The sequence below is a fragment of the Vulpes lagopus genome, chromosome 2 (assembly GCF_018345385.1).
Source record: "Vulpes lagopus strain Blue_001 chromosome 2, ASM1834538v1, whole genome shotgun sequence".
Lineage (NCBI taxonomy): Eukaryota > Metazoa > Chordata > Mammalia > Carnivora > Canidae > Vulpes > Vulpes lagopus.
Genome location: NC_054825.1, coordinates 100,393,299 through 100,410,955, shown reverse-complemented (window position 1 = coordinate 100,410,955; position 17,657 = coordinate 100,393,299). Strand labels below are relative to the sequence as shown.

The window sequence follows — 17,657 nt, the reverse complement described above, 5'->3', positions numbered from 1 at the left end:
ACCAAGCTGGGTTCCGCTTGCGAGTGGAACAATTATCAGACCCGAGAGCCACCGAGCTGTCCCCAAAGGATGCTCCAGGCCCCCAGCATCAACGCCTCGGTGAGTTAATTCGCGACTCCTGCCTTGTCATCGGCTCCTCTGTCTCCAAACTCGGGCGTCCGCGGTCCAGACCCCTGGGACAGAACATTTGCACCCCCCCCGCCAGCTCCACCCCTCCAGACCAGATCTGAAACCATTCTTACGGGGAAAAGGGTCAGATTTCTGGATTTTTTTGGATGAGGACGTCAGTAAGGAACGCTTCACAGGGTGGACTCCTTTGGTGTGCAAAACTTGCTTAACTCCACTCTTTCTTGAAGCCCCACGCGGGGACTGCTTCCCTGGGGCCCCGCCGCCGCAGCTCTTTTTTTTTTCTTTTCTTTCTTTTTTTTTTTTTTTTTACCCCCCATCCCTCCGCTTAAAGCCCAGCGCCTGGTTTCCAGCGGGCTCCAGAAGCGCACGAGAAAACACCGCGCGCGGGCTGCGGGCGAACGTGCGGGGAGGGAGCCCAGGCGCCGGAGCCGCCCCGCGCAAGACCCGAGCCCCCGCGAGCCCCGCGAGCCCCGCGAGCCCCCCGAGCCCCCCGCCCCGAGGGCGCCCCGCCGAGGCGAGCGCGCGGGCGGGGGGGGGGCGGGGGGCGGGGCCGTGACTCACGCGGCCGCGCGCGGGGAGGAGAAGCGGCCCCGCGGGCCGAGCCGGGCGAGGGGCTGCGCCCGCCCGCGGGGCGCATGCGCGCTGCCGAGCGGCTCCCGCTCGCTCCCCGCCCACCCTCCCTCCTCCCCTTCCCCTCTCCCCTCCATCCTCGCCTCGCTCCCTCTCTCCTCGCCCGCCGGGTGCTGAAGTTGGGCGGATGGCCGCGAGCCGGCTCCGCTAGAGGACCGAGCAGCCCAGCCTCGCGCCCCCGGACCCCTCGGTGCGCTGCCCACAGCTGCAGGCGACGGGGTAAGATGCTGCCTCTGGGACCGAGCGGCGCTAAGTGAATGACACCAAAATGTCTGCTTGGCACCGACGGATGAATTTTTAAAAGGGGGTGGCTGGGGGCGGCGAGGAGTGCCCCGCCGGGGCCCCGGCGCGGCGGCTGCGGGCGCGGCGGGAGGCTGGGGAAGTTGGATCCCGCGTCGCCGCCGCCGCCGCCGCCGCCGCCGCCGCGCGGGCCGCTCTCCGCCCTGCAGCTGCGGCCCCGGGAGCCCGCGGTCGGGCGTGCGGGGCTCGGCGGCGAGGCCGGGGCGGCGGGGACCCCGCGGGGGCGCGCGGGGCGGCCGCGTGCTCCTGGCGGCTTGTTGGACACCGAGTGTGACATTAACGGTGCCCCAGCGGCCGACCCCCTCGGGGCGCTGGTTTCTTTTCTTTTTTTTTTTTTTTTCCTCTCTCTCTTTCCTTCTTTACCTTTGGGTACATGCACCAGCCAGGTGGGCAAGGTGGCAGCCGAAGGGACTGCAAAAATGCACCTAGAGCGTCGGCGAGCTGAGTGCGCGCGCGCGCGTGTGTGTGTGTGTGTGTGTGCGCAGGGCGTGGGGGCTCTTTTGTTCCTCCCCTCCCGGTAGTCGTAGGAAAGGGAGTTCTCGGGCGCTGCGCCGCGGGGGCCCGGAGGAGGGGCGCCCGCAGCCCGTCAGCCGCTGCCCTGCTGCCGTACCCGAGACCTCCCCTGCCGGGGCCCGGACTCTTCATCCGCGATGGAAGCGCAGGTTAATAGCTGCGCCCTCGCCAGCCTGCGTCCTCCTCGCCTCGCCTCGCCTCGCCGGGTGCTGCGGCACAGGCTGGCTGCAGACGCTCCGTCGTTTCCTCTCCTCCCTACCTCCCTGTCTCGGTGAAAAATGTCGGAGGACTGGAGGATGGCGGAGGGACAGCGCTGGCCTCGGGAGCCGCGGGCGGGGAGATGCTCCTCGCGATCCCGAGGCCGTGGGCAGCGCGTCCCGGGCAGCGCCGCGCCGCGCCGGCCTCGGGAGTCGCTGGGTCCGGCGGGCGGCGAGGGGGGCGCCGGGCCGGGAAGGTGCCCGCCCCGCGCCCCGCGCCCCGCGCCCCGCGCCCCGCGCCCCGCGCCCCGCGCCTCCAGCCGAGCCCGAGCCCGAGCCCGAGCCCGAGCCCGGGACCGCTCACCTGGGGCGCTCCTGGTCCCTCGGGGAAGACTGCCCCTGGCTCCCGGCGTAGTTTCCCTGACCTCCCTGACTCTTCCATAAATGCCTCCCTCTTTGAAAGAGTCTCTGGCAGGTTTGTCTAGAGAACTTTGCTGGCTTCCCATAGTTGTGTTTTTTTTTTTTTTTTCCCCTTTCTTTCTTTTTTAGATTATTTTTCAGGGAGATTATTTCTATCCTGGGAAGGCGATCATCAATCACAGAAAGAAATCTTATAGTTTGGTTCCCACTTAGAATAAACATTTCTGAGACTGGGTGTCATCTGCATTTCCGGCGTCCATCCATACCGGTTTCCCGGGTAATGAATCCTCCTGAAACCATCTAATTGGAGAAATGAGAAACAGTTTGGTTTTTTGGTTTTTTTTTTTTTTTTTTTTTTTTTTTTTTTTTACTGTTGTAGTAGGAAATAAGGTTTTCCTCCTGGTCGCATAGCTCCTAGGAACTGTGTGTGTTAAGTAATTTTGAAAACTGAAACGCTTTAAATTGTATTTGTTTCTAGAGTCTTTGGGAGTTAATAGTAGCAGGTATCCATGATATATGCATTGTAGCACTAATATCAAATGCAAAGGTGATTTGTGCTCATTAGTTTAAATGAGTGAGAGCAGTTGGACCTCCTCCAGTTAAGTTGCTGTTATTAAGCCATTTCTTATGTTACCATGAACTAAAACAGTAATTAGCACACTCATGGGAGAGTAGATTTACTCAGGATTTTTATAATCTTAAAAAACTATATTTAGAGAAGCCATAGGAGGGTAGTTTATGATTTTTGGAGATGATAAAACAAGTATTTATTATGAGAAGATTGGATGGTATCATTTATTAAATAGGATGAATCTCCATGGCAGTGACACCTGATCTCAGAACTATGGGCAGTCATCCACCCTCCTAAATTTGAAGTCTGAAAGACTAAGAAAACCACCTAATTTACAAACAACATAAGGTATCTGTTGTACCAATTTGGACCTTTTTTTTTTTGCTCTGGTTTCTCAATGATTCCTTGGTGTTTAGTCCCCAGGGAAGGGAATTAACAAGGAGAGTTAATTTGTTGTCCCTGTTCAATTCTAAGGCATGCCAGTTTTTCCTTCTCAAATAGGTATCTCTTTGCTTTTAGGGATCTCCCTACAGGGTCCAGATTTATCTGAACTCAGTGTTGAAAGTCTAAATTACTGTCATCCATATGGACTTCTGATCCTTTTTCTTAATAATAATATTCCTTAGGGGCATCTGGGCGGCTCAGTGGTTGAACATCTGCCTTTGTTCAGGTCATGATTCTGGGGTCCTGGGATCAAGTCCCTACAGGGAGCCTGCTTCTCTCTCTGCCTATGTCTCTGGCTCTCTCTCTGGGTCTTTCGTGAATAAATAAATAAAATCTTCAAAAAACCACAACATAACATTTCCTATAACTAGGACCTGGGGCTTTGTAGACAAGGAGAAATATATATTTATTTATAATATATGTATCCTAACTTATTTCATCTTCTTATAAATGCCAAATAAAAGTAAATGATCTAAATCTAAATTGAGGGATCCCTGGGTGGCGCAGCGGTTTAGTGCCTGCCTTTGGCCCAGGGCACGATCCTGGAGACCTGGGATCGAATCCCATGTCAGGCTCCCGGTGCATGGAGCCTGCTTCTCCCTCTGCTTATGTCTCTGCCTTTCTCTCTCTCTCTCTGTGTGATGACTATCATAAATTAAAAAAAAAGAAAAAAATTAATGACCTGCCATTTTAACTTTGAGAGATAGGGCACCCACCATAAAAAATAGCCATGTGAAGTTTCTGAGGCTGTTTAGGAAATGAGGAGCTCTGGACTGAGAGCTGCCTTCCAGAAAACAAGCTATTGGCTTTAGGGGTGAGGATGGGTATGGATGTTTCTAGCGAAAAATTTCACTATCTGAAGATTAGACAAGATCATTGAGATTTGCTATTCTTTCAACTAATGGAAATATCTCTCCTTTAAAAAAAAAATAAATCTAAATTGATAAACAAATTTCGTTGACTCATAAGCTAAAATGTAAGAAAGCATTTACTTGTTAATCCATAGTTGTAGAGACAATGGCCTTTGCTATAGAAGTTTGCTGAAAGACATAGGCTTTTCTGGAGAAGTGGAAGGTGGGCATATGGACAAAGAGGTATGGGGCCAAGAGAGATATAAATCTATCCAACTCCATTTCTGCTAAGAACTCTGTTTCTGAGAGTCCAGGTCTGCTTACTTAAGAATCAAATTATTGTACCACCCAGAAAGGCAAATGTATAGCCTGTGGAGGAGAATAATACTATGTGATATTTAAAAGCATTTTTGTTCATCTGACTAGTACAATTAAAGTATGAATGCATTATAGAGGCTTCAAATTGTAGGACATTTACTGGGGGGTGTCCTGGATCCTCAGGAGTATTTTAAGTTTTTATGGAAAGCTTAAAAAAATTCCTTACATGTATGTAGCCAGGACTTTCAGCGTTAGACTGACAGTCTTATTTTCCCTTTCTCTTTCCCTCTCCACTTGTCCCTCAAAGACTTTCCTAATATCCAAAGAAAGTCATTTAGACTGGTTCTCCTGCTTTTGTGTCAACACCTAGCACAGTATCTGGCAAAAGGCAGGTGTTAAATAAATCTTTCTTAAATGAATGAATGTTGCAGAATTGATATGGCTCATGAAAGCCTTTGGCATTGCATTTATTAAAAGGAGTGCTCATGCTCATTACCAGGTACACTAGTTTGAGATCCTAAAGATCCTGTTCATGGTCCTAGGTCTTTGAAGGAAGCAATTTTTAGAATTGTCACTTTGTGAATATGCAATTTTTAATATAACATTTATGTTCTTATTTTTTTTTTCAAATTATAACGGTACTATATGCTTATTTTAGATCCCCTAGGACACATAAAAATATATGAAACAGAAAATTAAAATTATGTGGGCAGACATGGATGTGATGAATAGGAACTTTGGGTCAAGCTGACCTTAGCTTATGTCCTGGCTTTTCCATGTAAGAGCTTTGTCACGATGGTTAAGTTACTTAACCTGTTCTGAGTCTCAGTTTCCTCAGATATTCAACAGGGATAAAGGCCCACCGCCTAAGATGTTTGTAAGCATAAATGTAATACAATGTATATAATGTGCTGAACATGTACCTGGCATGTACCTGAGAGCTTATAATTTTCCCAGTGCCTAAAGAATTGCCATTGAAGTTACATTGTAGTTTACCATGATGCATAATGTGTACTATTTTTTAAAGAATTAGAATCATATTGTAGAACCTCCTACTTGCTTTTTAAAAAATTAACCTTTCTTTGTTGATATTTCCCAAGAAATTTTTAAAAATTGATTATTTTTAATACAATTTAGTAATTGGAAAATAATTCAGTGTGTGGATGTCTTAATTTATGTAGTCATTGTTTTATTTTTAGGTTTTTATGTTCTTTCCCACATTTTACTATTTTAAGTGATATATATCCTTAGGCCTGGCTTTTGTCTACCTATCTGTTTAGCATTTTTTTGTGTGTAGGCTTGATGTTTAGCAGAGCCTCTAGTTCTTACCCACGTAATAATCATCTTTTGAAAAATCTTTCCTAACTTGATAGGTGAAAATGGTATTTTTTGTTACTAATAATGCTGATAACTTTTTTTTGACATGTCCTCTATTTAAAATTTTTTTTTTTGGTCTTTAAGGATGGCTTGTTCAAGTCTTTTGCACACTTTTCTATTGGTATTCTGCTATATTTTTCTTATTTATTTAAGTGCTAATGTTAATTTTTAAAAATAGCAGGAGTAAGCAAAGAAAGGAAATGCTTAGTGACAAAGAGTGCATGTGGCAGAGGCTACAGAGATCATTGTGGCTGAACCAGATTCCAGCTCAGCTGGAGTGGAGCAAACATCACCAAAGTCTGGAGATGGATCAGCCACGGATTAGGGCTGCTGTGGTGTCCATAACGTACTGCCACCTGCCTTTGTACCTGGGCTTTCCAAAGTGTCCGGTCCCTTTTAGAAGCCTAGAGTCACTAAATAGTTAGGGTCTGCTGTTTTTCTGTTTAGGTACTGTGCACACACAGTCATACCTTACTACATGATTAGATCCTGGATTTTCATGGATTATATATTTCTGTTAGTTGCCTAAACCTTGGAGAACTTTTGGGTTTTCCTGAGATAAAGGAAATTTAAAAAGAAATATAAAAGTAGGTGGAGGTCCTCCGCAGGGCATTCATTGAAATTTCTCATCAGAATGCAATCGACTAAATTGAATTATAAAACCGTATCAGATCGGAATCTTATCTCAGATTTTCAGCTGGGGGTAAAATTTAAATATTTAAAAAGTGAGAATCTAATCTAGTCTCTTAATGAGTTCTGTATCTATAGTGTTTCACATGATTTTCAGCATTCTTATAAGCTCCTGGTTTTGACTTTTTAAATTCTATAACTTTTGACACATTTGGTTTCCAAAGCTTGAGTTTTTAGTTGGAAAAATCTGCAAGGTCCCTTAGTTAAGAAACTACTTAGAAAGGGTAAACTGTTGTATGACCTCTGGTTCCAGTTTATCAAATATAGTAAAACCTCAGTAATTTAGCATCAGTGAACTTGGAATTTATAATGAATGGGAGGCCCTACTAGGACAAGCAGGAAGTTGTGGTGGAACAGGAAATCTTGTTTCAAAGAGAACTGGATTTGATTCTTGCTCTACTCTTTACTAGATGTGCAGACTTTTTCATTAAATTGGATAAATGATTCATACTTGAAATTCTAGCTTGAGTAATAAACATCTAAAATCTCTCTGAATTTCTTAAACTTTGTGTTTGAGTTTTTTTTTTAAATCTGTGTCAATAAATGTAATTTTATTATAGACAATGAATGTGGTTCACAAAGCAAATATTTACTTCCTTGTATTAGGTCACAGGCTTTCGTAGTACTGCTGATTGTCTATTGAAATACAAAGGTTATAATTCAAGAGCCGTGACATTACAATAAAACAGACACAACCCAAGGGAAATTATGACATAAATGAAATGAGCAGGTAAGTGTTTATTTCATTTCTTCAATGATCTCAGGTCTTCCCAGTGGTATAGTGAGTTAAATCCAGGGAAAACCCTTTTGTTAAAATTGATAACACTGTCTCTATTTACTTCTAGTCTCAGTGAAAGGCAGGGGCTTGTTTTTGGTGTAGCATGAAAGACTATCTAATCTAGAGATTTTATGAGTCAGTTTTAGTTCTAGGAAGACAAACCCATGTCTCCACCCTGTTTCTCTCACTTCTTCCACTTATTCAAGCTTCAGTTAATCAAAATCAACAAATATTTGAAAGTCTGCTATATGAAAAGTGGTAATCTGTGATTTAATTTAGAGGATGTGAAAAAGCATGTGGAAAATCACCCTTAGAAGAAAGAGACTTTTATATTTTATTTTATTTTATTTTTTTACTATAATTTTTTTTATTGGAGTTCAATTTGCCAACATATAGCATAACACCCAGTGCTCATCCCATCAAGTGCCCCCCTCAGTGCCCATTACCCCACCCCCTACCCACCTCCCTTTCCACCACCCCTTGTTCATTTCCCAGAGTTAGGAGTCTCTCCTAACTTATTAAACTCAACAGCAAAGAAACAAACAATCCAATAATGAAATGGGCAAAAGACATGAACAGAAATCTCACAGAGGAAGACATAGACATGGCCAACAAGCACATGAGAAAATGCTCCGCATCACTTGCCATCAGGGAAATACAAATCAAAACCACAATGAGATACCATCTCACACCAGTGAGAATGGGGAAAATTAACAAGGCAGGAAAACAACAAATGTTGGAGAGGATGTGGAGAAAGGGGAACCCTCTTGCACTGTTGGTGGGAATGTGAACTGGTGCAGCCACTCTGGAAAACTGTGTGGAAAGAGACTTTTTTAAACCAGAGAATGTAATTCTGTAGAATGAGCCCAGATTTGGGATTCAAATAACTGGAGTTGTAGCTTTAAGCTTGCTGAGCCTTGTATTATCATCTATAAAATTGAAGACCTGATGCTGTATACCTCAAAATGTGGAAGGATTAAATGAAATTATGTCTGCAAAAATGTTTCAAATACTGGCAATCACTATGCAAGTGTTAGATACTGCACTAGAGTTAAATAATTTAAATTAATCCAAGAAGCATCATGTAAATGGTAAGTCGTTGAAGGGATTTTAATTTCTGGCCAGTATTTGTCTTCACTTATGGGTCTTTATTAATGTTGAAGTTGTCCTCTGTGTGTTTGCTGGCTTATCTTTTCCTGACCAGCTTGTTTAACCAACCAGTTAAATAAACATCCATTCATACATAAATACTCTTGAGCACCTACTACGCGTCAGGTTCTATGATAAGATTTTTGGATGCAAAAATTAATTAAACATGGCCCCATTCTACAAGAACTTCACATATAAAATTCTTCAATTAGTATTTTGCTTCTATCTAGTGAGCATTGATCATTCTTGTTTGCAAGTCATAACTAAATACAAGGTGGAAGTAATGAGTAAGAATCTCCTTAGGATTCAGCAATTTTAGGCAGATTGACATCAGAGTGTAGACGTCTCTACCCCAAATGAAAGCAACTAAGCAGAGACTTAGGTAAGGAGAAGGGAAAGCAGGAAGTGGCTCTCACTGGTGGATGATTTAACAGCCACCTCCACACCCAGACAACAAAAGACTAGAGGCTTAATGCTTTTTGTGAATCCACCTCGACTCCTGTTTCTCACTCATTAAAATAAAAAAAAAGTCTACATACATTTATACTATGCCCTTTCTGCCTCACTTGAAAAAATTTACCCTGCATGATCATTAAAATATAATTTAAGGTATATTAAAATGTTGGAAGGGTGAGCGAAGGAAATCAGAGAGTGATACCCTTACTCTTCCTTAGGATTCACACTTTCTGTGCAATAAAAATATAAAATTTTCTCCTGATACTACTCTAATTTCTTCTTTGATAACAATCTGTTTGTAATGTAGCAAATTGATCAGAAATCCAGAATACTCTTTTCAGATTAAGGAAAAAAATTACATTTGATTTTGGAGAAAGGAAACCATCTTCAGCATCTACTTGTTGAAATCATTAGGGTAATCTCTTAACCTAGCAACTAGTTGTATCCTGTTCTAGGAAGACTTGATATTATTTATAAAATCAGGGGAAAGATTCAAATCCTCCCTAGAAAAATGTGAACAGACAGTTAATTTACCTATACATAATAATGAAAGACATTGACATTATGAATGAATGAACTTGAAGATAAGCTACACCCTCATTTCAGCCACTAAATTTAACTTGCTTGTCATTAAACCTGTAGCTAGGCTGTTAATAAGTAACCATATGTGATAATTTGAGTTTTGAACCTATTTCTTTCTCAATTTATTTCTACTCAGCACTACCATACCATGCAGCGTTTTCCTGTGTTCTATGAGTTTAATATGATCAAGACTTACATAAAAACAAAAGAAAAACCAATTATCTTTTATGGGGGCATTAAGGCATAGACATGCAATAGAGCAATACAATGACCTGGATAACTTACAGACTTAGGACTAACTGAATGCTGTATTTTGGAGCATTAAATACTCTAATGTAAATTAGAGTATTGAATATTCCATTGTGAAGTGGAGTATTATCTTTTCTCTACCTACTGTGTGGGTGAAACTTGACATTTGACTTACCGTTTTCTCTCTTTGTATTATTATTATAATTGGTAATATAAGTATTATTCTAGGTAGATAAATCGAAAAGAAAAGAGTAGCAATTCTTTTTGTATACCTAGCATTTTATAGAAAACAGGTGTTATTTTATATAATTTTTAGGATAGTTCCATAATTTTTGCCTGAGATTTAAAATGTATCAAGAACTAAAATATTAAATCTGTCAGGAGAAGAAATGAAAACAGCAGTCCTTTTGTTTTATTTTCTTCTGGTGGTTAGGAATAAACTAGCCTGATTTTCATATCTCTGCTAGTTTATGATAAATAATATTGTCCATTTTGATTCAAGCTATTGGAGCCCATGTTTTCTTAATTTGCTCATGTCCAGTAATCTGGGTTTTTGCTGTTGAAGAAATATTTTAGACTAAATTATCTTTAGTAAATCCGATGCCTAATGACCCACCTGTATTTACACAAATGCTGGATTTAGTTGAAGGTTGTATTTATTTATCATTTTTAATGCTAAAAATAAAGAGAGAATCCTTATACATTGGTACTGTCTTCAAAGTTTAATATTTTGAAAAGGGAATTTTATGTGACAGTGTTGGAGTGTATGTGTGTGTTTCCCCTTTTTGTTCATTGGTTGATAGCAAGAAACAACTGATCTGATGCCTGTGTAATCATAGCCAAGTGTTTAGGAGGAAAAGACACATATCTTAGAATACAAGGGCAAAAACCAATAAGATAAGAAGGAAAGTCAAGTACAAGGAAGACAGGGCTCAGCAAACAAAACTATTAGCTAAAAACTCATTATTTCTTAAAGTATAATATCATTCAATACATTATTATATAATCCTGCTATATTATGTAACCACTTCCAATTTCGTGAATTCATGTGACCTAATCTTAAGAAGGTAATTTTTTTTCATTAATTCAGTAATTTCATTCACTGAACATCTGAGTAATGCAAGTGGTGTCTTATGATGTAGAATTTCATTAAATAAATGTTAATTCCAGGAAGGAAAAAATGTGAAGCACTTTTCTTGACCTGATGTAGGTTATGTTGAATAGTTAAGCATTCTTGTAGGCAATACCAAAATTCACTTCCATCTATTAAAAATCTCCAAATTTTTCTTTTTAAATGTAACTACTTCTAAGTCCATTTTACATAAAATCAGTAATTTCATGATATAAAGAGACCTTTATTTACATTTTGATTTGAAATACGAGCAATGAAAAATAAAATAAAATAAAATAAAATAAAATAAAATAAAATAAAATAAAATACCAGCAATGAATAAATGCACATGCTAAGATTTGTTTTACTGAGCAGTGGGCAGTACTGTGGCTTAATGGCTAAACTATTAAGATTTTGGGCAGGGGTGGAGAGAGTGACAAGTGTACTTGGAGAAGATTATTTGCTCATTTTATTGAGATTATTTTTAAGGGAATGTGGATTTATGATTTAGTAGGCTCACTGAAAGTAGTTACTCAGTGATGCTGTTAGTTACAACCAAAATCAACTTTGGCATTTAGTGTCCTGGCCTCTGACCCCTAGCCCTGGGAGTTCTAGCCTGGTTAGATCTTAGGGAAGAAGGAAGAGTTCATGTGCTTAGGGTAGAGCTCACAATTGAAAAATGAAATCAGAGGCAGACAGAAATAATGGAATGATCTTTTGTTGCAACTGTAAATATGGCCTCTGTGGGTCTGATTTTCCAAGTGTTTGCATTAGCTCGCCAAGTTTTCTTTAGGTTCAGCTAGTCATCAATTTCACCTTTTTTATTTCCCGGCTCTTTATTTGTAATTAATGCAATGAATTAGAGCCCTACTCTGTAGCCTATAATAGGAAAATTAAATAAGCCATAGCTAAGATGTAAGGAGCCTAAAGACCAGTTGAAGAAAGAAATATGTATGTAAATTGCTATTGTTTTTCTATTCTAGGAGAGAAACAAAGTGCTGTGAGGACTCAGGCACTTTAAATTAATTTTTGATGGCTAGACCCAGGATCTGGCAAAACTGTCATAGAGGTTGTGACATTTCCTCAAGTTATTGAAAGATAGAATTTTGACAGGCAAACAAAGGTCTTCCAGGCTCAAAGATAATGTAAATAAAGGTACGGAACCAGGAACATTCGAAAAATACTTTATGGCACAGTTTTCCGATATATAGTACATGTAAGAAATCACAGGTCATTAAGGCCAGAAAGAAGACAGGTCCTGGTGGGCATGGAGATTGGTGTGAGAAGCCAGGCACAGAGCGCCACAGCACTGTGCAGGTAAGAGCTGTCTTCATCAGGTCTATGCTACAGAGAGGATCTAGAGGGAAATAGGAACACAAATTTAGTTGTCCAGGTGGGAGAAGCTGAGCCTGGACTGGGAAAGAGAAAGGTCCAACCTAAGGCAGTGGGAAGATGACATTGTGAGAACATATTCAACTCTGAGCCTCAGGACTCAGTCACTGATGAGATTTAGAAGATGTGAAAGGAACCTCAAAGCCAGCCTGGAGGACTTGAGCCTGTGTGTCTGGGTAATACAGGTGTCTCTGAGATGTGAAGAAAACCTGATGAAGAGGATAGGAAGGAAATAAGCTGAGTTCAGTTTGAGAGTTTGATGTATGTATCAGAGTTCTAGCAGATATTGACTGAGCAGGCTGTTGGTTAAAAGCCTAGTTGATTCTGTAGGAAGCAACAGGTCTGCCCTTAGGCTATGTCAACCAAGGCAAACAGTGTCTAGAATGAAGCTGGTGACAGTTCTGTTATGCATATTCATTTTTTTTTAAATTTTTATTTATGATAGTCACAGAGAGAGAGAGAGAGAGAGGCAGAGACACAGGCAGAAGGAGAAGCAGGCTCCATGCACCGGGAGCCCGATGTGGGATTCGATCCCGGGTCTCCAGGATCGCGCCCTGGGCCAAAGGCAGGTGCCAAACCGCTGCGCCACCCAGGGATCCCTGTTATGCATATTCATACCACAGCTGGAATGTTATTTTGAATTTCTTTCCTTCTGGACACCATGGTTGAAGGTTTGCAACACAGAAATTAACAAAATCCAGTAGATCATGGAAGAAGTGATCCGAGGAATTTGTACTTCCTGAACCTGGAATAGAGTGGTTCCCCTAGAGAATATGTGTATTTCACCATTTGGAGAAGAGTCATGTGAATAAGTAGATTAATTAAAAATTGCCCCAGTGATATTATAATGGGAATAATAAAACCACATGGAAGAGTCATAAAGAGACAATATGTGGAGTGGCCCTGGCACATGTTTGGTATTCAGTGTGTCCTAGCTCTTAATGTTACTCTTAGGAATGGCATTAGGGGTGCCTGGGATGTTCAGTCAGCTAAGCATCTGACTCTTGATTTCGGCTCAGGCCATGGTCTCATCAACCTGACATTGAACCCTACTTTGAACTCTGTGCTCAGTGGGGAATCTGCTTGAGATTCTGTCCCTCTGCTCCGCTCCCCCCACCCCACCCCTCAAATAAACAATATATTAAAAAAAAAGAATTGTATTAGAACTGATGGGCATGTGTCATAGAAATAGATTTTGCCATCCTATTGCAAATGACTTTTTAACAGTCAAAACCGGCTAGTTAGATGGGTTGCTTTGAAAGGCAAAGTGAGTTTGCTATCAAATGCTTGGTGGACACACTTGGCAAAGATATTTTAGAGGAGATTTAAGGAATGGGCCGGTAAAAGAACTGCAGGGCTTCATTCTGACTGAGGTTCAAATGGTTCCAGGGAATTTGGAATGTGAACTCAGGAGAGATGCCGGGGCTAGAAGTACAGTTTGAAAATCTTTTACTTAGAAGTGACAGTAGTAGATGATTGCCAAGAAAAAAAGGGTAGAGAGCAGTGAAAGCTTGGAATAGAATCCTAACGTATATCTGCATTGAATGCGCATGAGGGCAAAGAAGGAAACTAAGATCAGCGCACACACGCATGCATGCACAAACACACACACACACACATATTCATACATAAGATGGGTCAGAATGGAAAAAAAAGTATTAAAAGGAGAATGAAGACACTGTAGTATGCCGTGAAACCAAGGAAGTGGAGTTGGTTTTAACCAACTCTATTTATATTTATAGTAATCTTCCTCAAAAGATTGGGAAAGGGAGACAGGTTTATGAAGGAAGAGCAGCTGAGTTATGTTGAGTAGCAGGGAGGGTAAGCCTAGGACCAAGGCAGCACGTGAGATTTTGCAATGAGGAAGTTGCTTGTGATTGTCCAGAAGGCACTTGTGATTAATGATTTATACATCATCTATTTCTGAAAGGTCTGAAGCAGCTTAAATAAAAGTACTTTCACATAGGGCAATGAAAGTGAAACAAAATAGAGATAAGAGGGCACAAAGAGAAATGAATGGGGGGAGGGGTGCACATACCATAAAACATAGACAAGGCTGCTCTTAAAGCAGGAGCAGTAGGCTTTACTTGGGAGGTTCCAGTAGCCAAAACGAAAGGGTTGCAGGACAGGTTACCTATAACCCATTGTTTAGTGAAAGAAAATAGTTTTTAAGAAGAAGTTTTATTTCCTGGCACTAAATTGCATGCAGAGTATATCCCACCGATTCTTTTTTTTTAAGGTTTTATTTATTTATTCATGAGAGACACACAGAGAGGCAGAGACATAGGCTGAGGGAGCCTGATGCGGGACTGGATCCCAGGATCCCAGGATCACCCCCTGAGCAGAAGGCAGATGGTCAACCACTGAGCCATCCAGGTGTCCCCCCTCCCCCACCATTGATTCTTAAATAAGGTAAAGTGACATATTAGACAATGAGGGCAACAGTGTTTCTGCTTGAAGATACAGGCTTGCTTTGAATTGCTCTTTCTTTTTTAAAACCATGCAAGGTCAAGTATGTGGTATTAAGTCTGTGAAAGACTTGCTGGGCATCTGAATACTCCTGAGTCTGAAAAATCAGCATTTAGGACAGCATTAAAGAGGAAGGTATCTGGGCATCCCTGGGTGGCTCTGGTTTAGCACCTGCCTTTGGCCCAGGGTGTGATCCTGGGATCCTGGGATCCAGTCCCACATCAGGCTCCCTGCATGAAGCCTGCTTCTCCCTCTGCCAGTGTCTCTGCCTCTCTCTCTTTCTCTGTGTGTCTCATGAATAAATAAATAAATAAATAAAATCTTAAAAAAAAAAAAAGAGGAAGGTATGCTAGGTGGGAGAGAGCAGAGTGGGACTGGGAGGGAGAGAGGGAAAGAAGCACCTTACAACCTCCTGTCCTCTGCATTTGCCACTCCCTCTGCCTAAACTCCCTATTCTTTTCATCATTCAAGTTGCAGTTCAGATGTCACCTCTTCAAAGAGATCTTTTCTGGACTCCCTGCCTAATGTTCCTCTCTAACGGGAATCTGCTTTGTTTAATTCATAGCATTTACTGCTCTCTTAAATTATTATTAGTCTCCTTTTTCCCATACAGCAGAATGTAAACTAGTACACTGAGCGATGCCAAGAACAGAATAGGTGCTCAGTATGTTGAAGGCATGAATGTTTTGTGGATGGGGAAGAGCCCAGTTCCATGCTCTCGCTAAAAGGAGCTATTGCTGGGAAGGGTAAGCGCTCCCTAAAATGGTAGCTGAGAAGAGAAGGATGATTGTAATAATGACATATTTTGTACTGGGAATTTTAAGAACACTGAGGTTTGAAAGAAGAGCACAGATTCTCTGTACATTTTCCTTTCTACTCACAAGGAGCTAGGGCACTAATATGAACAGTAAGTTCGTGAATATTCATTGATCAGGTTTCTAAGGGGCGAAGAGCATCAATAGGGCCTGCCACTGTGGCAAAATTCTCATTTCTTGTTTTTTGGATAAGATTATTTAATATCACCCATTTACATCTTGAAAAGTATCTTTCAGAAGTATCTTATGTTATTTTAGCATAAATAATGTGGTGTAGGACTCTTTCTCAGAGCAATTAGCTATTAGGTACAATTCCTTTAGGATCGCTCCTGACAATAAAACCCCTATTGGTGTCAATGGGTGTGCGGGCATATGGGTGAGGAAGGCACAGCATGTGTTTGGTAGAAAAGAATGCATCAAAATTGCCTCAAGTGTAAATCAAGTCACTGACATACAAATAGAAAAGCAGAGGTGCCAGGTGAGGGAAGACCCTTAGTAATGGAGAGGAAATAGGAAGCAGCTTTTTTTTTTTTTTTAAAGATTTTATTTATCTATTTGACAGAGACAGAGACATCACAAACGGGGGAGCAGCAGGAAGAGGGGGAAGCCGACTCCCCTCGGGGCAGGAAGCCTGAGGTAGACTTGATCCCAGGACCCTGGGATCATGACCTGAGCCAAGGCAGACCCTTAACCGCTTGAGCCACCCAGGTGCCCCAGGAAGCAGCTCTTGAGGTTGTTTGAAAGAAGTATGGAGAGGACTGAGTGGTAGGGGACTGAGGAGAGGTAACAGCAGCCTCAGGTGGGGAGCAGAGCCAAGGAAGACTTTATTTTAGGTGTAGGGAGGACAGAGTTTGTTGGCAGTGAGAAGCAAAATTATCAATGAGAAGTTTCAGGGAAAATACCATAGACTTCTCTGGAGCACTCGTTTTATTCATTCTTGAAAATTTTTAAATGTTTCTGTATCAAAACATAAGCAAATATATAATATTTGTTTTTTTCATTCATTCATTTATTCAAGGTCAGCCTGGTGCTTGGAAAAATTTTTGATTATTTAGCCCTATTTTGAGCTTTGCCTCCAGACTCCAGGGTGAAGTTAGCAGTTCCAAGGTAGTGGAATTTCCCCAAGGTTATAGGCAAGCAAGGGATTTGAGAATCACAGAGTATAATAAGCTCAAAAGGCACCTTGAAACTATCTGAGTCCACAGAAATAATGGGTTCTTTTTTCCCCTCATCTCCTCATCACTAATATTTTAACTCATAGCCAGAAGAAAGATGTCACAGGACAACTATTACAAATTGGGTTTTCTCTAATGGGTTTACTGGAGGCATCCAAAATGACAAACGGTGTTTGCAGCTTAGAAGATAGAATAAAAATTCTCAATCTAATTTTCCTTGTATGCTGAATGAGAAGTTTTAATCATAATATTAACTGTATTACCTCGTCCATTGATGAAATGTTTGGTTAAGACAAGTAAACAAAGAGTTTCCTAATTATAATTTGTTAAATCATTCCACATAGGGATGTCCGATCTAGGAAGTGTTGCCTTTGTGTAATGAGCAAAAGTAAGTTATCATAGTCTCAACTGAGTAAGAATGCAAGTTTAAAAAATAGAAATTAGTGTAAAAAAGAAAAATCTGACACCTCACAAACTCCTTGGGAAGGGAGTCTTTTGAATACAAAATGAAATAAGGAAGATTTTCTTTTATTCAAAGGCAGAATAGTGAACTGTCATTCAAAAATAGGGAAATAAACAGGAGACTGAAGCTTGAATAATAAAAATGAAAGAAAGAAAGCCATGTTTAACTGCAAACCTTTCAACTACAGAGCAGAAACTATATCCGAACCCATGATATTTGTTGTGTGTTTCTAACTCTGCACTGCATTTGGCTTTTATAGGAATAATCTGGGAACATGGAATGAGTGATTTTGGGGAAAAGTTGTAAGAAAAATGGATCATGAATGATGGAGAGACAGAATTTTTGTGCATTGCTCATCTGGTAAAGTTTCATACTTTCTTTCTTTTTTAAGTTTCTTTTTTAACAAATACTTATTGAGCATTTACTGTGTCCAGGCAGTGTTTTGGGAGATTCAGATTTATTAGAGAACAAAGTACACAAAAATGCCTGCCTCGCAAGCCGCATATGTGTGATCTTTGATTTTTTTTTTTAATAGACTCATAGAGGGAATCATTTGGAAAGCACTTGTGATCTTTTTT

At 41.4% G+C, this 17,657-nt stretch overlaps 1 protein-coding gene across 4 annotated transcripts in view; it reads left to right on the top strand.

Moving 5' to 3' along the window:
* Positions 1-828: 828 nt before the first annotated feature.
* The window catches only part of RGS17 (regulator of G protein signaling 17), a 94,120-nt gene continuing 77,291 nt past the window's right edge, over positions 829-17,657 (top strand). For 2 of the 4 annotated variants that reach the window (XM_041744502.1, XM_041744499.1), the window contains exon 1: positions 829-978. Coding sequence is in view for 1 of the 4 variants with exons in the window: in XM_041744501.1 (XP_041600435.1) it covers positions 17,402-17,439 (38 nt within the window). In the remaining 3 variants the exon portion in view is untranslated. Of the gene's footprint in view, positions 979-17,373; positions 17,440-17,657 lie in introns of those variants that run through there. The other 2 variants (XM_041744501.1, XM_041744500.1) reach the window with 1 other exon arrangement.